This window comes from Bufo bufo, chromosome 5 (genome assembly GCF_905171765.1).
Source record: "Bufo bufo chromosome 5, aBufBuf1.1, whole genome shotgun sequence".
Taxonomy (NCBI): Eukaryota; Metazoa; Chordata; class Amphibia; order Anura; family Bufonidae; genus Bufo; species Bufo bufo.
Genome location: NC_053393.1, coordinates 157,376,859 through 157,400,163, shown reverse-complemented (window position 1 = coordinate 157,400,163; position 23,305 = coordinate 157,376,859). Strand labels below are relative to the sequence as shown.

General features: G+C 41.3%; 1 protein-coding gene across 6 annotated transcripts in view; it reads left to right on the top strand.

The window, feature by feature from the left end:
* The window catches only part of OSBPL1A (oxysterol binding protein like 1A), a 190,978-nt gene that overhangs the window by 147,063 nt on the left and 20,610 nt on the right, over nt 1-23,305 (top strand). For all 6 annotated transcript variants that reach the window (XM_040432360.1, XM_040432359.1, XM_040432361.1 and 3 more), the window contains 2 exons: nt 19,551-19,626; nt 23,014-23,148. In XM_040432360.1, the coding sequence (XP_040288294.1) occupies nt 19,551-19,626; nt 23,014-23,148 (211 nt within the window). The remainder of the gene's footprint in view (nt 1-19,550; nt 19,627-23,013; nt 23,149-23,305) is intronic.

The window sequence follows — 23,305 nt, the reverse complement described above, 5'->3', positions numbered from 1 at the left end:
TGGAGGCCGGCAACTCACATCGGGGCCCGGTGAAGTCACTGTACTCTATTACACCGGGCCCTACACAGCAATCTTCATATGTAAAGTGTAGTCATGTAATCCTAATTAAAGTAGCGCAATCCTCTGTAGTAATTACCAACAAACTACTTCTGATCTGAGGTCTCATATCATGGTCTGATCTAAGGTCTAGTGAAGATTGGGGGTCTGATGAAGAATTTAGAACTGATCTGAGGTCTGATGAAAAATATATTTTTTTCTGATTTTCCTCCTCTAAAACCTAAGTGTGTCTTATAAAGCGAAAAATACAGTAATATATACAATGCATATAGATAGTTCATGTACTTTGACGGTAACATTACAGCATTGATGTCGAACTGTAGGAAATCCTATTAGGCTCCAGGAGCCTGGGTCAGTGTGATCTTTGTTTCTCATTGTTATTTCTCTCTTGTAATTAAACATTATTTATTAATGTATCTCAGTTGCTTTTTAGTTTCCAGTCATTTGATCTCTCAGTTGGTATTCTAGATGGTACAGATGTCATCATGACAACAAGAGCCATACTTTTTATTTATTTTTTTAAGATAATTTAGTGGCATTGGATTTCTTTGATTGGGTGTAAATGTATGTGGATGTTGTGGTATACATTCTGTACAGTGTAATTATTGCTCCATTCATTTTTTGGCAACATTGTCTGTAAGATGATACATTGAAGTATAGTCTATGTTCTCTGATCTGCCAGGATGAAATGTGCACCACACTTCTCCAATGACTCTGATGGACTCTGCAACATGTTGGCTTGTAAAAATAACAGACGTGTTTGTGTATTCAGAAAAGCCACCTTATCTCAGCATGACATTGACTATGGTGGAATGAGCACTGTGGTTTCTTCTGTTTTAGATTTTCCATTTACTTACTCAAAGTAAACCTGGCCACACACTTTCAATAGCTGTCAGCCCATTTGGCCATCAGCTATTCCTAATGAATTCCCCATACACATGCACGCTTGGTTAGCAAAGGGTGCATTTCAAGAGGTTTGATTCCCCTCCCCCCCAACCCCAACTTTCTGATTATATGCCAAAAGAATGTCAGGCATCATATGATGCATATTAGATGGTTGGACATCCTGGTGAAATTGTCTTGTTTAGCCTACATACCGTAAATCTAATGTGTATAATCATCTTAAAGGGGTTGTGCAATCCCCATTCCCCCCTTCCTCCCCCAACCACCACTTTTTCCGGACCCGTAAAGAGAAGATTACTAACATGCTCCCCAGTGCTGGTTCCCCACTCCCCCTCCTCTTGGCCTGTGATGCTCATCCCTACTGCGAATTAAAAGGAAAACAGATTTGACATGCTTGTCATGTATACGCTGTCATAACGTATGTAATGCAATTTTTTGTGTATTGAATCCCTTTTTGTTTTTTCAATATTACCAGTTTGACATATTTCCTACAATTACATAATGTGGTTTTCCATATGCCCCAAATTTTCAAAAATGACTGCTTTAGAAAACACAAAAGCTTAAATCAGTTATTCCACCCCTGAAGAATTTTTTTACTTCCTTCCTACCTGATCAGATTGGTGTAGGGGTGGGTAAAGCATTCTACACTGACCAAAAATATAAACGCAACGCTTTCGGTTTTGCTCCTATTTTGCATGAGCTGAACTCAAAGATCTGAAACATTTTCTACGTACACAAAAGACCCTTTACTCTCTGGATGATCAGCATATACGATAGCGTGTTCCAGTTCCTGCCAATATTCTGCAACTTCGCACAGCAATTGAAGAGAAGTGGACCAACATTCCACAGGCCACAATCAACAACCTGATCAACTCTATGTGACGTAGATGTGTTGCACTGTGTGAGGCAAATGGTGGCCACACTCGATACTGACTGGTTTTCTGACCCCCTCCCCAGTAAGGCAAAACTGTGCACATTTCAGAGTGACCTTTTATTGTGGGCAGTCTAAGGCACACCTGTGCAATATTTATGCTGTCTAATCAGCACCTTGATATGCCACACCTGTGAGGTGGGATGGATTATCTCGGCAAAGAAGTGCTCACTAACACAGATGTAGACAGATTTGTGAACAATATTTGAGAGTAATGGGTCTTTTTTGTATGTAGAAAATGTTTCAGATCTTTGAGTTCAGCTCATGCAAAATGGGAGCAAAACCGAAAGTGTTGCGTTTATATTTTTGGTCAGTGTATAATTGTTACCTAGCATTATTTTCTGGCGGAGATATGTTGACTGTTTTGCCACTGTATATGAGCAGGTTGAAATCAGCTCTTTGTGTTACTGATACCCCAACATGTCACACCACTGCTCCTGCTAATGAACTTATGAAAATATAAACCTATACCTTTTCAGCATCTTTTCTTATCAGTTCAGTATAATCCTCCCATCCTCCTCTAAGAAATTTCCATTTCTCTTCTGGCTGACGTGGTGGATATTACTTCTGAGGAGCACATACTCAGCTGACTGCGAAAAATATTATGCCAATCGGCATAAACTAATGTGATATACAGCACTATGCATATGTAGCCTGCACCTGGAAGATCTAACACCTGCATACAGTGTGCTGCAATCTTCTGTAGTCAGATGTTTAGGGTATACTGTTTTTGCTTCTAAGTGTGAAAGGCCACAGTCAAACAGCTATTTTATCTTTGATACCGTACAACCCTTAACAAGCATTGTGAAACCTGTACCGATTTGTGGTAAAAACTTTGTGTGGACCCATCCTAAATAAGGGGACTTAATTAGGATCTGTGCACATAGTTGTCTTCTTCGGCTCATGTGTTCAGATTTCTGGTAGCAGGACATCAGAATCTCTCACATCCCTGGAATGTATAGTTTGCTGACTATAGAAGGCAGTGACATGTCCGCTCATGTCATTACATCAACAAGACGGGAGGTGCAACGAGTAGGAGAGAGTTATAAAAGAATTGTGATCTTGCCTGTCATCTTGCCTGTCGTAATGTCTTATACAACACTGGTGGAGGGACTGAGTTCAGGTTCTTATCTGTTACAAAAGTGAATGGGGCAGTAATATTTTTTGACTTCAGTTATTCATAGATAGCGAGGAGCCATGCCAGCGATGAAGGGATTGCTGTTAGCACCGAAAACCATTGACACTTGTTCTCAGAATCAATGAGGTTAAAAGTAAAAACAGAGCACAAAAACCTGCTCAAATGGGTCTTGTTCCTCTTAATAAATTAACAACCATAAACCAATTAATGACCCAGAGCACAACAGGTAACCTCACACACTCCAGGCACACCACTGTTCAGATATGAAAGTCTCTACATTAGCAATAATGATCAGCAGTGCTGGTGGTGCTGTATAGATAGATTTCAATGAATAGCTCAGTGGCTATATACAATTTTGAATTACCGGTAGATTAAATTACAAAAGTATTTAGATCCAGGTGCTGATTTGAAAAATGTAGAATATTTTTCGTACGACAACCCCATTAAGCACCAGTGAAAAATTACAGCTTTCATGATCTAGAAAACTGACCATGGCATCTGATTGCGTAAAGCACTGGAAGCGCACGCTTCCAGTGAGGCTCTGGCTCCCCCGTTCGGCGATCGGAGGAGCCGAAGCTTGTGTGCAGTAGCCCCTGTCTTTGTGAATGACAGGAGGCTGCTGCATAGTATTTCCTATGGAGCCTGTAATAGCGCTCATAAGAAACTAGCAATTTTCTCATAGACTTCAATGCTAGTGCATTGGGGTCTATGAGAATAGCAATCTAATGATTGCTCGTTATAGTTCCCTATGGGAACTATAAAAAAGTGTAAAAATAAAATTAAAGTTCTTAAAAATAAAAAAACATAAATTCAAATCACCCCCCTTTTTCCAAAATAAAAATAAAAAAATGTAAAAAATACACATCATGGGTGTCGCGATGTGCGAAAACGCCCATAGTATAAAAATACACTGCTCAAAAAAATAAAGGGAACACAAAAATAACATCCTAGATCTGAATTAATTAAATATTCTTCTGAAATACTTTGTTCTTTACACAGTTGAATGTGCTGACAACAAAATCACACAAAAATGAAAAAATGGAAATCAAATTTTTCAACCCATGGAGGTCTGGATTTGGAGTCACACTCAAAATTAAAGTGGAAAAACACACTACAGGCTGATCCAACTTTGATGTAATGTCCGTAAAACAAGTCAAAATGAGGCTCAGTAGTGTGTGTGGCCTCCACGTGCCTGTATGACCTCCCTACAACGGCTGTGCATGCTCCTGATGAGGTGGCGGACGGTCCCCAGACCTGGACTAAAGCATCTGCCAACTCCTGGACAGTCTGTGGTGCAACGTGACGTTGGTGGATAGAGCGAGACATGATGTCCCAGATGTGCTCAATTGGATTCAGGTCTGGGGAACGGGCGGGCCAGTCCATAGCATCAATGCCTTCGTCTTGCAAGAACTGCTGACACACTCCAGCCACATGAGGTCTAGCATTGTCTTGCATTAGGAGGAACCCAGGGCCAACCGCACCAGCATATGGTCTCACAAGGGGTCTTAGGATCTCATCTCGGTACCTAATGGCAGTCAGGCTACCTCTGGCGAGCACATGGAGGGCTGTGCAGCCCTCCAAAGAAATGCCACCCCACACCATTACTGACCCAATGCCAAACCGGTCATGCTGGAGGATGTTGCAGGCAGCAGAACGTTCTCCACGGCATCTCCAGACTCTGTCATGTCTGTCACATGTGCTCAGTGTGAACCTGCTTTCATCTGTGAAGAGCACAGGGCGCCAGTGGCGAATTTGCCAATCTTGGTGTTCCCTGGCAAATGACAAACGTCCTGCACGCTGTAGGCACAACCCCCACCTGTGGACGTCGGGCCCTCATATCATCCTCATGGAGTCTGTTTCTGAGCAGACACATGCACATTTGTGGCCTGCTGGAGGTCATTTTGCAGGGCTCTGGCAGTGCTCCTCCTGTTCCTCCTTGCACAAAGGCGGAGGTAGCGGTCCTGTTGCTGGGTTGTTGCCCTCCTACGGCCTCCTCCACGTCTCCTGATGTACTGGCCTGTCTCCTGGTAGCGCCTCCATGCTCTGGACACTACGCTGACAGACACCGCAAACCTTCTTGCCACAGCTCGCATTGATGTGCCATCCTGGATAAGCTGCACTACCTGAGCCACTTGTGTGGGTTGTAGACTCCGTCTCATGCTACCACTAGAGTGAAAGCACCGCCAGCATTCAAAAGTGACCAAAACATCAGCCAGGAAGCATAAGAATGGAGAAGTGGTCTGTGGTCACCACCTGCGGAACCACTCCTTTATTGGGGGTGTCTTGCTAATTGCCTATAATTTCCACCTGTTGTCTATCCCATTTGCACAACAGCATGTGAAATTGATTGTCACTCAAGTGGACAGTTTGATTTCACAGAAGTGTGATTGACTTGGAGTTAGATTGTGTTGTTTAAGTGTTCCCTTTATTTTTTTGAGCAGTGTATATTCCCCATATGGCAAAATGGGGAAAAAAAGTCAAAATGGCCGATTCGTCGTTTTTTGCCGCTTCATTTTCTACAAAAAAATTTAATAAAAAGTGATCAAAAAGTAATACACACCCCAGAATGGTATCAATAAAGTTCAGATCGCCCCGTAAAAAATGAGCCCCCACACAGCTCTGTGTACACATAATTACAAAAAAGTTATAGGGGTCAAAATATGGCGACGAAAAAATAAAACAAGTAAAAAGGCAAGAAAAACTATACATTTAAGTTATCTCCGGATTCGTACTGATGTGTAGAATAAAAGTAAATGGTCAGTTTTATCGCACATCGAACGTCGTAAATAAAATAAAAATGTAAGACTTTGGTGGAATTGCATTTTTTTGGAGTTTCACCCCATTTGGAATTTTTTTCCCGCTACCCACTACATCATATGCAATATTAAATGGTGGCGTTGGAAAGTACAACTTCTCCTGCAAAAAACAAGCCCTCATATGGCTATGTGAACAGACAAATAAAAAAGTTGTGGCTCTGGGAAGGCAGGAAGCGCAAAACGAAGACACAAAAACAAAAAAACCTCCGGGGTAAAAAGGGTTAATCAATGAATATATGTACTCCAAATGGTGCATTAAAAACTATAACTTGCCCTGCAAAAAATAGGCCTTCATACAGTTACATTGATGAAAAAACTAAAAAGTTATAGCTCTCGGAAAGCAATGATTAAAAAATGTGTGGTCACTAAGTGGTTAAAAAATGCAAATGCTCTTGTTCTCTACAAAGCTGGTGAGATCTGGAAAATTCACCAATCTTTGGCTATTGAATATTCCACTTATTAAAGGGGTTGGCCCATCTCCTACATGGGTGGCATGTTGCTAGGCTATGCCCCCAATGTTTGATAGGCCCCACCTTAGAGACCTATCTTTAGAAAGGAGCCTACAAAGTGGAGGAGACTCGACCATGCATATGCTGCTGCTCCCTATTCATGCCTATGGGAGTGACGAAAATAGCTGAACACCGGCTCGGCTATTTCCATCAGCTCCATAGAAGTAAATGAAGCAGTGGTTGTGCTTTCGCGGTGCACTTCCCATTCATTATATGTCTGTATTACTCAAAGGTGTCACAGGCCAACTATGGGTTTAACTAACCCAAACTCGCAACATTGTAGGGGTCTATCATTCTGTGAGTTCAGATAAGTTAAAACTGTGGTCAGGTTGGACTGGCACAGCAGAGTACCAGAGGATCCTCTGCTGGGCCCAAGCGCTGACACAGTAATGAACCCCTAATAAAACAGGACCCCAAAGGTCAACTTGAGCAGATACGATATACCACGTGTAGTCTGTGCACCTGCATAGGTGCCTAGTCTGAAAAGAGCCCCACACCATATTATCATGGAAATGCCAATGCTACCTAACGTTTATTTTATTGCATGCAAAGTACTGTATATTTCGGACTATTAGATGCATTTTTTTCTCCTCAATCTTGTGTTGCCATCTTTTGGTGCGTCTAATAGTCCAAATTTCGGCATTAGAAGCAGGAAGCTCTGAGCTCCATTATGACCTGGCAAATGGCAGTGCAGTTGTGAGGACACGGCATACACTGTGCACTGTGTACATAATCTGTATGTTACATCTTACACACACATTTCTGTAAAGTGTGACTGTTCAGTGTGCAAATAACACACACATTGATACACAGACGAGTAAATGTGTGCAGCGTCTGCCCTGCCAGGACCTGTTGTAGCACACCCCCTACATGCTGTGCATGGGACAAGTCCAGTAACTCCAGAATCCTACTACTGCTTCTGACTGAGTAAGCTTAGGGAGCAAGCCTGTGCCTAATAATAATAGTATTCTGTGGATGGCATAGTCAGGGGCACTGTGATGAAACTGTGTGGCTTGCAGCGTGATGAGGCACTGTGGCTGGCATAGCCACGAGACACTGAGACTAGCATAGTCTCAGGGGAAACTGTGGCTGGAGCATGTAATAGCCGAAATGTAATGGGCCACTGGCTGGGGATGTGATAGGGCACTGTGGCTGGAAATGTGATGGGGCATTATGGCTGCTATTGTGATGAGGCACTGTGGCTGGCATAGTCAGGGGGTACTGTGACTGGCAATATTATAAGGCAGTACCTTTTGTACTCTGTACCGTATGAACTGTATATGACCCATAGGATATACACAGTAAAAATTGTATTTAAAAAAAATTAATTGCTAATTGTGGTAATATCTTATGGTCCAGTGCAAAAAATACGGGATTAATAACATTTGTCATAGGTTTTACTGCGATATAACAAGGCAATCGCATAATTTTCTTGCACGTCGGTCCTTTGCAGTCGATCTCTGAACCAGATGGCCTATAAAATGTCATTGAGAAGTCCTGCATGTGAAGTGAAAATAAAAATGACTGTGGACATGTCCTGTCTACACAGAGAGAGGGTTTTTAGAATAATTTTCTCAGTAGGGCCCATGGAACAAAGTCTGATACTGTAATAATACTCCCAGAACACAGACGTGTAAATCCATCCTGATTAAAATTTTGTAGAAAGCAACAAATGTGAAAATAAATTGCATCTCTACTCCACATGGACTTTGGTGCAAAGTGCTGTCATGTTAGCCGGCATGAAGGTTAATGGCAGTGTATACTCCGGCACTCTGTTCCGGCCACGGTGTCCAGCATATATACTACAAACAGCATTTCTGTTTGCCCAAAAGCATGTATGCCGAAAAGTGTCCAGATCCTCAGCAGATCCCATTACAGTGAATGTGGATCCAGTGGTGCGCGGTGGTATCCGGCTATGTCTCATACAGTGAACTCCAACAGTCAGTTCCTCCGCCAGAACAGATTGTTGGTGTTCCCAACTCCGATATGAACGCGGTCCTAGCCAAGTGATAAGGTATAATGAAAACATATGCACCTCTTCTGTGTTTTTGAGCCGCACCTCGTTTTGTATCCATTTGTCACTTTCATCAGTGATCAGTTACTTTTGATGTGAGAAAAGTACTTTTTGCAGGACTTTTTTCTCAATAATAACTGATCTCTGACAGAAGTAACAAAAAGTGATCGTAACTGATGATCCAAATAATGGATCAATTTTTTTCTGTCCTTCTGACTAATCAGAAGAAAGGAAAGCTAAATGGTGATTTGAACCTAGCCTCAGTGTTGTATTTTGCTTGATTTTATAGAATTAATTGCACATGAAATTGAAAAAAAAAATTGAAAGTTTAAAAACTAATGCCTCATTCATACAGTCAGTGTTCGGTCAGTGATTTTGAGCCAAAACCAGGTGCGGGTCTAAACACAGAACAGGTGCAGATCTTTCCTTATACCTTATTTCTGTGGAGGCTCCAATCCTGGTTTAGGCCTCATGCACACGACCGTTGTTTTATTCTGTGTCTGTTGCGCCGTTTTTCGTGATTTTCTGCGGAACCATTGATTTTCAATGGGTCCGTTGAAAGCTCGGCTAATGCACCGTTTGCCGTCCGTGATCCGTGGTTCCAGTCCGTCGAAAAAATATAACCTGTCCTATTATTTTCACGGAAAACGGTTCGTGGACCCATTCAAGTCAATGGGACCACTAAAAAACGCGGAGGCACACAAGTTTGTCATCCGCACGTCCGTGTCCGTTTTTTTCCTATCATTTGCATGGCAAACCTGTCTGACTTTTTTTTACATTCCTTTATGTCTGGTGGTCCTCCAAAAATAAAGGAAGACACACGGAAACAAAAACGGAACCCCATTTTGCGGAACGGAACACCAACAACGGTCACGTGCATGAGGCCTTAGGCTCACAATCACTGACCAAAATACTGACTTGTGAAGGAGGCTTTACTTTTTTAAAGAGAACCTGTCACCATGAAAATCCAAAATAATCTGCAGGCAGCATATGTTATAGAGCAGGAGGAGCTGAGCAGATGTGTATATATATAGGGAATAATAGTAACTATTATCACAATCCAATCTATTTTAAATAGTAGTGTCTGAACTTCACATGCATAAAAACCATTGTTCTTACTGCGAATACTGTCATCTGATATTCCCGATTTTAGTCTGTCAGCATCGTACACTAATGAGCTTCTGTAGTGTAGTATTGCAGGAGGCATACCCTGCACGTCAGGACATTTGGAAACTATGCCAGATACCTTCTATAGCTGAATGCTATGCTATCTTTGTTCTTAGCGGGATTACTTAACCCTCAGTATTGACAAGCTTAATGCTGGTAATGGCTATCTGAGAGCTATTATCGACAGATGTCAAAGATTTTCTTTGCATACCCTTTTTTCCTCACAAAACCTAACAATTATTAGGAATGAGCCTGTTTCTGGGCAGCAAATTGCTGTTTACAAACCACGAACCGCTGCCCAGAAATGATGATTTAATGCAGTGGATAAAGGATCATTTCACCTGAAGATTGAGCGTTTCTCTCGTCCATCGGGTGATGGCAGCATATTTACATGGGCCGATTATCGGGATTAAGCGTTCATAGTAATAGTTCCTGATAATCAGCCCAAGAATTCTGCGGTGTAAATCTGCTTTTAAGAGATTTTCTTCAAATAGCTGATTATCATGTTTCCTAATCAAAATGGTTTGCTTGAGAATATTCATTATGTATTTTGCCGTTTTCCAGCCTTCTTACAACATACAAAGTGTATGTTCACCTTTGGACATAATTTTACAATATATAGTACATTTGAGTTTAGCAATTTGGCAGCTGCAGTGCAAAGCTCAGTACCACATGTCAAAAAGTCATATTCCAGGCAAAACAAAAAAGTTTCATCCACATTCCTTACCAGGAGAGTTTTTCAGTTTAGCATTTGGCCTGTCAAACAGCAAATGGCTAACTAATTTCTGAGCCAACCTACAGTACATATATTTGTGGGGGAGAAAATGTCAGTGCGTCTTATGGGCCCATTGTGCTCATTGGTACAGTAGGACCGGGGAGCAGTGAATGCAGCGCTCCCTGTGCGGGCTCTGTACTCACGGCTTCCTGGTCTTCTCCTGCAGGGCTCTGCAGCGTCAGGATGTCAGCATGCTCTGTAACCTCTCGCTGTGTTGCGTAGGATCACAGCACAGTATGGCAGGAAGAGCGCTGGATCTCAGGAGCAGCTTCCGGGGCAGGAGAGATAATTGATTTACTGTATTATTATATTTTAATTTTTTTTGTCTGCTCTGAGGTCTAATTAACATGGTGGTCTGATCTGAGGTCTAAAAGGGTTCTTAGAAACATGGGGGTCTGATCTGAGGTCTGATTAGGGTCTTATTAACAATAGGGGTCTGATCTGAGGTCTCATTAACATTGGGGGTTTAATTGAGATTCTAGTTCCTTTATGGTTTAACGCCTGTTTTTGATATCTCCTGTGCCGCTGGAGGATGCTCTTAATTTATGATGAGTTGCATCTTCCAGCTCCTAGATGGAGTAGATTTCAGTCATCATTTACACCAGTAAACTGACATAAATGATAGTGAATGTGCCTAGGCCGATTGCCCACCCATGCCACACCCCACCACCCTTTTCAGAAAGTGGTGAGGGTGGTGTAGAAAGGACATTTGTGATTAAATTTAGGAGCAATGGCATTTAAAGAGTTGCAATTTTTTTTATCCCCAATATGTTTGAAAATCAGACCGATTTCCTCATTAGATATTACACAAACAGTAGCAGCAGCATAACTGTAATGGGACACAAATGTGTGTAAGGGTTAGTCAGTACATATTTATGTGAGGGTGCATCTACAAGAGGCATAAAATGGTGGTAAACTGTCCTGCTCATTCCTGGAAAATTTTTAGAAATGTTTACAAATTTAATAAAAAGGAAAAACTACAATTTTACATGGACATAAGTATTCAGACCCTGTACTTTAACACTTGAAATTTAGCTTGGGGGGCCTCTCTTTTCTCTTGATCATTTTTAAGATGTTTCTTCCTGTGGTAAATTCAGTTGATTGGATAGGATTTAGAAACTCACAACACTGTCTATATAAGGTCTCACAGCTAACAATGCATATCAGAGCAAAAACCAAGCCATGAGGAGGAAAGAACTGCCTGTAGAGTTCAGAGACAGGATTGTGAGGAGGCACAGTTCTGGAGAATTGTGCAAAACATTTCCGCTGCACTGAAAGTTCCCAAGAGCACAGTGGTGTCAATAATTCTTAAATGGAAGAAATTTGGAACTGGGAGAAGGTCCTTGGTAAGAGAGGTGACCACGAACCCAATGATCACTCTGGTTGAGCTCCAAAGATCCTGTGTGCAGATGAAGCAGACGTCCAGAAAGTCAACCATCACCGCAGCATTCCACCAATCTGGACTTTATGGCAGAACAGACAGAAATAAGCCTCATGAAAGACGCATTAAACCTGCCCGGAGTTTGCAAAAAAGCACCTAAAGAACACTTGGACTGTGAGAAACAATATTCTTTGGTCTTGAGGAAACCGTTTCGAAGTGTCATTTGAAGAGGATACCAGGCACTGCCCATCACCTGCCCAATACCATCTCTACAGTGAAGCATGGTGGTGGGAGCATCATGCTGTGTGGGGTGTTTTTCAATGGCTGGAACAGGGATATTGATCAGGGATAAGAGAGCTGGATGGAGCATGGTACAGAGATATTCTTGATGAAAACTTGATCCAGAGTGCTCTGGATCTCAGACTGGGACGCAGGTTCACCTTCCAACAAGACGATGACCCGAAGCACACAGCCAAAATAACACCAGGAGTGGCTTGGAGATAATTCTGTGAATATCCTTAAGTGGCCAAGCCAGAGCGCTGACTTTAACCCAATCAAACATCTCTGGAGAGACCTGAAAATGTCTGTGCACAGATAGTCCTCATCCAACCTGACAGCGCTTGAGAGGATCTGCAGAGAAGAATCAGAGAAAATCCCCAAATCCAGGTGTGCACACCTTGTGGCATCAATCAAACCAAAGAAGATTGGAGGATGCAACGGAGTACTGAGTAAATGGTGTGAATACTTCTATCAATGCAATATTTAAGTTTTTTATTTTCAATAGATCAGCAAAGATTTCTAACATTCTATTTTGATATGGAGTGCAGAATTACGGGGAATAACTTGATTTTAAACTTTTTTATTTTTTACTTTAGCACAAAGCCATACACTAGTGAAGGAATCTGAAGACTTTTCGAATGCACTATATATTATGTTTGTTACTGGGCTCATGTGCAGGTTGGCACCGAATCTGTAAAGATAGAGGGGCTATGGAAAGTGTACAGAAGCTCTTATGTACTGAACTTCTTTATAGGAAACCTTATGAGGTTGATTTATCCTCTTTCAAGTTTTATTTGCTGGAGTCGTTGCCGCTGTAATTGACACCAAATGTATTAAATGTCTCAAATTTGGTATATCGTTAAATATGTCTAGAGATGTTACTTCAGCTTTTTTGCTAACTCCTACTAAAGTCAAAGTGTGCCATTTTTGACAATGTTTTAAAAAAATAGCAGTTGATAAAACTAGCGTACCCCGAATTAGGATACAGCTAACTATGCCGATTTTTTTCACTCACTTTTCAAAATGCACTAGCAGAAAATAAAGAGAGAACACCTGGAAGACTTGTCTCTGTCAGCATGATCAACCCTATTAAACCATCCTGCCTGGTACGGTTGATCATGCAGATAAAAACAATGCCTTTTTTGTCTGTATGTTAAACAGCTGCAGAGATATCTGCATTTTTATTCATATGCAAATGAGCACATTGGAGCGGAGCTGAATCCTAGGAGCAATTTTTTTGTAACACCCGTGTGCTCTGCACACTCCCCCTTCCCTTGATTGACAGGGCTAGACATCAGCATGATGATGGCAGAGCTGTGTCCTAGCACGTACAGTACAGACCAAAAGTTTGGACACACCTTCTCATTCAAAGAGTTTTCTTTATTTTCATGACTATGAAGGCATCAAAACTATGAATTAACACATGTGGAATTATATACATAACAAACAAGTGTGAAACAACTGAAAATATGTCATATTCTAGGATCTTCAAAGTAGCCACCTTTTGCTTTGATTACTGCTTTGCACACTCTTGGCATTCTCTTGATGAACTTCAAGAGGTAGTCCCCTGAAATGGTCTTCCAACAGTCTTGAAGGAGTTCCCAGAGATGCTTAGCACTTGTTGGCCCTTTTGCCTTCACTCTGCGGTCCAGCTCACCCCAAACCATCTCGATTGGGTTCAGGTCCGGTGACTGTGGAGGCCAGGTCATCTGGCGCAGCACCCCATCACTCTCCTTCATGGTCAAATAGCCCTTACTTTCAAAGTTTTCCCAATTTTTCAGCTGACTGACTGACCTTAATTTCTTAAAGTAATGATGGCCACTCGTTTTTCTTTACTTAGCTGCTTTTTTCTTGCCATAATACAAATTCTAACAGTCTATTCGGTAGGCCTATCAGCTGTGTATCCACCTGACTTCTTCTCCTCAACGCAACTGATGGTCCCAACCCCATTTATAAGGCAAGAAATCCCACTTATTAAACCTGACAGGGCACACCTGTGAAGTGAAAACCATTTCAGGGGACTACCTCTTGAAGCTCCTCAAGAGAATGCCAAGAGTGTGTAAAGCAGTAATCAAAGCAAAAGGTGGCTACTTTGAAGAACCTAGAATATGACATATTTTCAGTTGTTTCACACTTGTTTGTTATGTATATAATTCCAGATGTGTTAATTCATAGTTTTGATGCCTTCAGTGTGAATCTACAATTTTCATAGTCATGAAAATAAAGAAAACTCTTTGAATGAGAAGGTGTGTCCAAACTTTTGGTCTGTACTGTACATACCATACCATGTTGATGAATAGAGATTCTGTATGCTTAGAAAGCAAATAGATACTAGTTTATTCACAGGCACAATATAGAATTGTAAAGACAGCAATAATATGTATTGGCTTTCTAAGTGTAGAAAATTACTCTGTAGCCTGGAGGTAGGTGGCCAGCCTTGCATGTAGATGTCCCAGGTTCAGATCTCAAGAGAGACTTCTAGATTTTTTTTAATTTAGTTATTTATTTCTCCCTTATTTAACCCATAATAAAAGGCTTACTATATTTAGAATGGAGGTAGTGATGGTAGATTCGGATTCGTCTTGCTTTGGACAAATCCAAATATTTTTTCTGTTCGCAGTAAATATTATTTGTTCCTGATCACCATATATAAGTTATACCATATTTTCCCCACTGCCGCTGATTGAACATGGCTGCTAGTTAAACATGACTATAAGGCCCCTTGCAGACGAACGTGTGCGGATTAGGTCTGGAAGCGTTGTGGGATGCGTTCAGTGAAAAATGCGCAATTTCGCAAACAAAGTCATTCAGTTTTGTCTGCGATCCAGTTCAGTTGTTCAGTTTTTATCGCGCTGGTGAAATGCGATTTAATGCGTTTTGCACGCGCGCGATAAAACACTGAATGTTTACAAACAACATCTCTTAGCACCATCTGTGAAAAACGCATTGTATCCGAGCTTGCGGATGCAATAGGATGTTCACGCAGCTGCATTCACTTCTATGGGGCCAGCGTTGCGTGAAAATCGCAGAATATATAACATGCTGTAATTTTCACGCAATGCACAAGTGATGCGTGAAAATCAATGCTCATGTACACAGCCCCACTGAAATGAAAGGGGCCGGATTACGAGTCTCGGGTATGTAGTTTTGCAGCAGCTTGAGGGCCGCAGGTTGGGCATCCCAGTCCTAGACATAATGAAGGCTGGTCAATGTTCTCTCCACAAATGCCAGGCTGAAACAGCCATGCTAGATAATGGCGACCCAGACCATGACATCAGAGGTTGTTTCTATGTGTCTCCGCACTATGTATGATGGCAGTAGGCGCTTTCCAGCCCTCTTGCAAACTTGTAGGCCATCAATGGCAAACAATAGTGTTTAGTAATGAAAGCAGGTTCAGCCTTGGTAGTAATGATGGCCACATCATCATTTGTAGGTAGTGGATGTTTTTAGGCAATATAATAAGAGACTCCTCTTTGCTCTTGTCTTCTTTTACAATATCTAATTATGATCTATTATAATTTGCTTCAGTTACTGTTGCATTATAATTCATAATTCTGCATTGCATGTGCACCTTTATAATCCATCTAAGATCTTGTACATTTAGAAGGTGATCAATACAGTATCATCATTTTGTTTGTGTTTTTATACATACTGTAGATCAGGTCACTCAGATTACCTTATTTTTAGGTTTTGATTGAAGGAGTCTGAATCTATATTTTCTTTTTTCCTACTACCCCCCCCCCCCCCCTTTCCCCTATTCCTCTAATGTTAGCGCTCAAAGCTGTGCTAAAATACACAGTCTGGACAGCTATGCTAGCATGAAGTGAAGAGGACAGTGTATTTCATTACAGTTCTGAGTGCTGACAGTGGGGACCAGGGGTTGGGGAGTTCAGTAGAAAAATAAAAATTAGTAATCTGAACTCATCTGCAGTAGTACTGCAGATAATAGTCCAGAATCATGGTGACAGATTCACTTTAATGCAGCCCATTTACCCATTAGGGTATGTTCACACATAATGGATATGCTGCTGATTTTCTGTCTGGATTTGCAGGCTGAAAGCTCAACAAAATCTGTGTATAATAAAATATCACCTTTCACTGTGATTAGTAATCTGCTTAAAACTACAGTCAGTAAATAAATATATAATAATTTATAAAGATATACCGGTAATCGGAGCTGAGAAACCAAACAATCTCATGAAGTGAAGTGCCTTCACCCTGGCACTAACAAAAACGTATTCAAACTGAAGTATTTGTACAATGCACTTTCCCATTAACATTTACTGTTTGTCATGGTGCCCCTTTCTAACTAATGGTGCACAAAGTGCTCCTAAGAGTTATATTGTGAACTCCAGATTGGGAACATGGTTCTGCCTTTGCTGTAAAACTGAGAAAATTCCTCAGCTTTTTGCAGGATAATTTTATGGGCAAGTTTGTAGAAGATCCTACTAGAGGCGATGCTCTTCTGGATCTAGTCATTTCTAATGATGCAGAGCTTGTAAGAAGTGTCGCTGTCCATGAAAACCTTGGTAACGGTGACCACAATAGAATTATATTCCAACTAAACTGTAAAAAACAAACTCTGGTCAGTAGGGCAAAAACACTTAATTTCCCAGGGTTGAGGGCTGCACTTCAGGACATAGACTGGGAGCAACTATTGTCACATAATGACACTAATGCCAAATGGGAGAGCTTTAAATCTACTTTGGATAAGTATATTGTCACATACATTCCTAGAGGTAACAAGTACAAGGGAATAAAATTAAATTCCACATGGCTTACAAATAGTGTAAAAAGGGCAATACATGACAAAAAGAGGGCCTTTAAGAAATACAAATCAGAGGGGTCAATTGTAGCCTTTAAAAAGTATAAAGAACTAAGTAAATTATGTAAGGGGTAAAAAAAAAAAGTCTGTGAAAATACACAATGAAATACAGGTGGCCAAAGAAAGTAAGAACAACCCCAAAACATTCTTCAAATACATAAATGCAAAAGAACCAATGTTATAACATGTAGGGCCCCTAAATGATAGTAAAGGGGTGTTGGTCACTAGGGATCAAGAGTAGGCAGAGATCCTAAATGTTTTTTTAGCTATGTATATACAAAAGAAGAGAGGGAATCTCATGCGGGTCATATCGAGGGAAGCTATTCTGCATTAAACCCCTCAGAAAAGAAGGGGCCACTCTCTACGCCTGGAGAAAAAAAAAGATTCAGTCATAAGAGGTGACAAGCATTCTTTACAGTAAGGGCTGTGAATTTGTGGAATAGCTGGTCACATCAAGTACATTTAGATGGCTTCAAAAAAGGTTTAGATGACTTTTTAATGAAAAATAACATTAAGGCTTATGACAACTGATATCGATGCTTTATCTTGTTCTATGCACCCTCTCCCTTTGGCCCCAACCACTTTTTAAAAGGAAGATGGACATTGATCCAGGGATTTGTTCCATGTATCAATATAGCAGGATTAAAGGTTGGACTTTTATCTTTTTCCAACCTTAACAACTATGTATATTCACATTTGCATTACATATTACCACCCACTGCAAGCTATATTATTATATGAATTACTTTTTACAACCTCTGTTTTTCATGGTAATGAATGATAAATTGGATGTCACGCGGCCCTACCCCTAATTGGGGCCCATGTGTTATTTAAAGAGGATTTTTGTTGGTGTTCTTCCTCTTATTAACACAGAATAGATTTCTGTATGATCCTTTCTTGTGATAGCAAGTGACTGTTACAGAAAGCAAGTGACTGTTACAGAAGGGTCTGTGTTGGTTCTCATTTATTCTGGTCATTGTATATCAGGGGTAATAAGTAAGAGCAACTAGCCTTGTTGTATTTTATCTTGAAGACATTTCGCTAGTCATCTGACTGGCTTTCTCCCTTAGCCTTTTTACTTTAATTCTTATACAAATCGCCACCGGCGCTCCCCTTTCACCACTCCCCTCATGTCTTTTAGGGTCAGGTATCCTCATTGTTCAGAGACCTGACCCTGAAATATTGTGTCTGCGCCAGCGACGTATCATTGGCCCATGTGTGGTTGATCTGATGAGGGTCTTCCCTCAGAGAGCTGCACTGTGCAAGTGCAGATGACGTCGGTCTCCTCCCGGAAGAGAAGATACTCGGCTTCACTCATAGTCTGGTTTAATAGTTGATCATGGTAACAGATGCTCTTTAAAGAGGTATTCCGGTAGGTAAGTTATCCCCTATTCACAAGATAATGATCAGATTGTTGATGGTTCTACTACTGGGTCCCCTACCGATCACAAGAGCGGGGGCTCCATATTCCCTGCATCTCCACTGAAATGACCGGAGCAGCCTCACCATTAAATTCTATGGAAGTTCCGAAGATAGCAGAGTACATACCTACTGGAATACCCCTTTAAGCTGTGAAGCCTTGTGAACTGATTTCTGGACAATTAAACAGACTTCAACTCTGGATGAGTATAGTATGTCATGCAATGTTTTTCCAAAGTTTAGTAAAGTTCACACACTTTTGGAGTACATTTCTGTCTTTAGTCATTACTCTCATTTACCAACTGATCCAAACTGATCCAGATGAAACAGAATATTACATGTATTTTGCCTTTCTTTTCTTGAAACTGAAGCACATAAAATGAAACCATTGGACGTCGAATGCCACTGCAATACAATACCCAGGCCAGAACCAACGGTGATTGTTTGCCCACTGTGATTTGTTGACTGCTTTCCTTGCACCACTTAGGTGATGTGTTAAACAGGTTTTGTAGGACCCTCAACGATTTTGATCAAGGCCAGTCTTTATCTTAGAAAAAATACAAACACAAAATATGGCTCATCTGCTCAGTTCCCTATACCGTTTTAGCGCCACCACTCCGCTGCTCCCACCTGTCTGTTGTAAATGGGCAATCGCTGTTACAAGACTGGCTCTGTAGCAATGATGTGCCAAACCTTGCAAGGTGACTGCTGAGATCAGTGATTGGCTGCAGAAAGCATGTGGAATAGTATGTGATGTCATCACTGCAACACCAGACACTAAGACCATCGGAAAGATGAAGAGTGCTACTAAATGTTCTTTTATTCTTGTGCAATAATACATACACTTATGTCCATTCCGCCTGTTCTGCTTACAATGAGACCCTTAAACCATCTAGCATTTAATATGGTACTCTACTGCAACTCTTATCTTTGCCATTCTGGGCCATAGTCCCTTAAATCTAAGGTACTTAGTGATGACCTTAAGTTGAGCTTTGCCCCTTATATAATATGTTTTATTTTATATGTGAAGTAAGCTATAACTTTTGCATATGTATTTTTGGCTGTTGTCCAGTATTTCACAATGAAGTATCTGATGAAGTCTGAAATTTTTGTTTTTGTGCATAGTGTTTTATAGAATATCATTGCTGATAGATTCTCAGAATAAATCAGCTTTTTACAGATGAAGTCCCTGCAGTAAATCGGCATGCACAGCCAGCCTAGTCTTTACCAACACAAAGCGCCTGACCATGCTTGTGGATTTACTGCAGTAAAATGATTTTGATTTTTGAACTGTGATGATGTGTCCCATGGCTGAACAATGTTTTTCTTTTGTCAGAACAACTTTGCCGTCCCCAATGTTTTCTAGAAATGATTTCAGTATTTGGAGTATATTAAGAAAGTGCATTGGAATGGTAAGCACATTCTTCTTTCCATCTGTTCAATTAAGATCAGGGATGCCCAAAGTGAGGCTCTCCAGCTGTTGCAAAACTACAATTTCCAGCATGCCTGGACTGCCTAGAGCTATTAGGGCATGCTGGGACTTGTAGTTATGCAACAGCTGGAGGGCCGCAGGTTGAGCATCCCTGAATTAGATCCATTAAAATCAACATTTATTTTCTTCCATGAGGCTCAGACATGTTTCTGTCTTTTTATTTTTGTTTCTGGAATGGTAAGTAAAATAGATAATGATTGTAAGGAAGTGATGAATACCTGTTGTTTCTTACATTTTGTTTCTTTTCTTGATAAATGTATATCATTTTTGCATTTATAATCAGTTTATTCCATGGCGCCATATCATTTGGATAGTGATCTGTAGTTTGGCTTCTAAGAGCTTGCAGTCGATTTGGAAACTGGACAGGCACCCACCTTGTGAATAATTGAAGCTAAAACCAAATATGAATACTTTTATATTATATCCACTAATCTGCCAGAATCATTTTTCCACAGGCTGTACTATTTTTGGTTTAGATGGAAATAAGGATTTAGGACAGTGGATGGACTTGATATTCCCCGCATCTCTGGCAGTCCGTGCACCTGGAATGAAATCTACTCTACGAGCTGATTTAGATTTCAGTCATCATTTATGCCAGAAAACTGGCGTAAACCATGATAGATTTGGTGGGGCCATCCACACCGCGTCCTCTTTTCAGAAAGTGGCGAAGGCAGCGTTTAAACAGTTTGTGAAATTGTTGTTTAAAAGGTCACAAACCTGCGGTTTGCAACTTTTTTTATGCCAGTTATCTGGCACATGGTGAAGAGAAGTTTCCCCAATGGTGTGTAATGCTGTGAAGAGTCAGGTTGCATAGCATGCCCAATGCCAGTCTACATGGACAGATGACAGGAAATATCTTGCCGCATCTAGTAAGTGTTTTTTCGATTTCCACAGGCTCACTACTAATTTAGTGAATGCTCCAGGCTTGCCTTTCAGGGAATAAAAGTATGTTTCTAAGCCCATAATTCACACGATCGTATTTTCAGTCTGCGTCCTATTCCCTTTTTTTGAGGATCGCACCCAGTGGGTGGGGCTGCAAGATAGAATTCGAACAACACAGGGATGTCATCTGGGTGCTGTCCACATCCGTGTGGTCGTTATGTAAATTATAAAACATGTCCTATTCTTGTCAGTTTTGCAGACAAGTATAGGCATTTCTAGAATAGGGCCCGCGGAAAGTACGGAATACACACAGCCGTATCTGTATTTAGCGAACCACGAAACGTATACGGTTGTGTGACTATAGCCTAAAACAGACATTTCAGGAGAGCAAACAGGTCCTCTTTTAGATTTTAAGATGTCTTCCTAAAAGTTCTATACCTTTTTGTATACACTGCTCAAAAAAATAAAGGGAACACAAAAATAACACATCCTAGATCTGAATTAATTAAATATTCTTCTGAAATACTTTGTTCTTTACATAGTTGAATGTGCTGACCACAAAATCACACAAAAATAAAAAAATGTAAATCAAATTTTTCAACCCATGGAGGTCTGGATTTGGAGTCACACTCAAAATTAAAGTGGAAAAACACACTACAGGCTGATCCAACTTTGATGTAATGTCCTTAAAACAAGTCAAAATGAGGCTCAGTAGTGTGTGTGGCCTCCACGTGCCTGTTTGACCTCCCTACAACGCCTGTGCATGCTCCTGATGAGGTGGCGGACGGTCTCCTGAGGGATCTCCTCCCAGACCTGGACTAAAGCATCTGCCAACTCCTGGAGAGTCTGGGGTGCAACGTGATGTTGGTGGATAGAGCGAGACATGATGTCCCAGATGTGCTCAATTGGATTCAGGTCTGGGGAACGGGCGGGCCAGTCCATAGCATCAATGCCTTCGTCTTGCAGAAACTGCTGACACACTCCTTCCACATGAGGTCTAGCATTGTCTTGCATTAGGAGGAACCCAGGGCCAACCGCACCAGCATATGGTCTCACAAGGGGTCTGAGGATCTCATCTCGGTACCTAATGGCAGTCAGGCTACCTCTGGCGAGCACATGGAGGGCTGTGTGGCCCTCCAAAGAAATGCCACCCCACACCATTAATGACCCAATGCCAAACCGGTCATGCTAAAGGATGTTGCAGGCAGCAGAACGTTCTCCACGGCATCTCCAGACTCTGTCACGTCTGTCACATGTGCTCAGTGTGAACCTGCTTTCATCTGTGAAGAGCACAGGGCGCCAGTGGCGAATTTGCCAATCTTGGTGTTCTCTGGCAAATGCCAAACATCCTGCACGGTGCTGGGCTGTAAGCACAACCCCCACCTGTGGACGTCGGGCCCTCATATCACCCTCATGGAGTCTGTTTCTGACCGTTTGAGCAGACACATGCACATTTGTGGCCTGCTGGAGGTCATTTTGCAGGGCTCTGGCAGTGCTCCTCCTGTTCCTCCTTGCACAAAGGCAGAGGTAGCAGTCCTGCTGCTGGGTTGTTGCCCTCCTACGGCCTCCTCCACATCTCCTGATGTACTGGCCTGTCTCCTGGTAGCGCCTCCATCCTCTGGACACTACGCTGACAGACACAGCAAACCTTCTTGCCACAGCTCGCATTGATGTGCCATCCTGGATAAGCTGCACTACCTGAGCCATTTGTGTGGGTTGTAGACTCCGTCTCATGCTACCACTAGAGTGAAAGCACCGCCAGCATTCAAAAGTGACCAAAACATCAGCCAGGAAGCATAGGAACTGAGAAGTGGTCTGTGATCACCACCTGCAGAACCACTCCTTTATTGGGGGTGTCTTGCTAATTGCCTATAATTTCCACCTGTTGTCTATCCCATTTGCACAACAGCATGTGAAATTGATTGTCACTCAGTGTTGCTTCCTAAGTGGACAGTTTGATTTCACAGAAGTGTGATTGACTTGGAGTTACATTGTGTTGTTTAAGTGTTCCCTTTATTTTTTTGAGCAGTGTATGTATTTTATGTAGAATGTCAAATTGTACTAAATGAGTCCATCTCTTCCTTTAGAAAAAGTTATGTTGTAGCAGAATTAGCATTATACAGTGCTGCAGGAGTGGGTCAGGATACATTTATATATAGGTCCTCCTGGGATGTGCTTCTGGCATTGATAAGAAATGTATATGTTATCTCTGCATATAGATGTCATTGATAAATCTAGAGCTTCAGTATAATACTTGTAAAAATGACACTGTATATAGAATTGACATGTATAAAATAATTCCCAAATGATTTCAATTCTAATGTGTTTGTTTTTTTCATGCATAAAGGGAATGTAAGAGTTTTCATAAATCTATAATACCATTACCAGTAATGCAAATGTGTTTCTCCTGTTCTACACATCACAGGAATTATCCAAGATCACGATGCCTGTAATTTTCAATGAGCCGCTGAGCTTTCTACAACGTCTTTCAGAGTATATGGAGCACACCTATCTCATCCATAAGGCAAATCAATGTACAGACCCCATAGAAAGAATGCAGGTGATTTGCTGACAGGGAAATGTTTGTTATAATTTTTTTCATTTTTTTTTTTTGTAAGGATTTCTGAAGATTTTTGGAAAACGAGAACAGTCCTGAAATAGAGTTGGGGATATGCCTTCTGCTTGACTGAATGATAAATGCATATAGCTTCCCATCA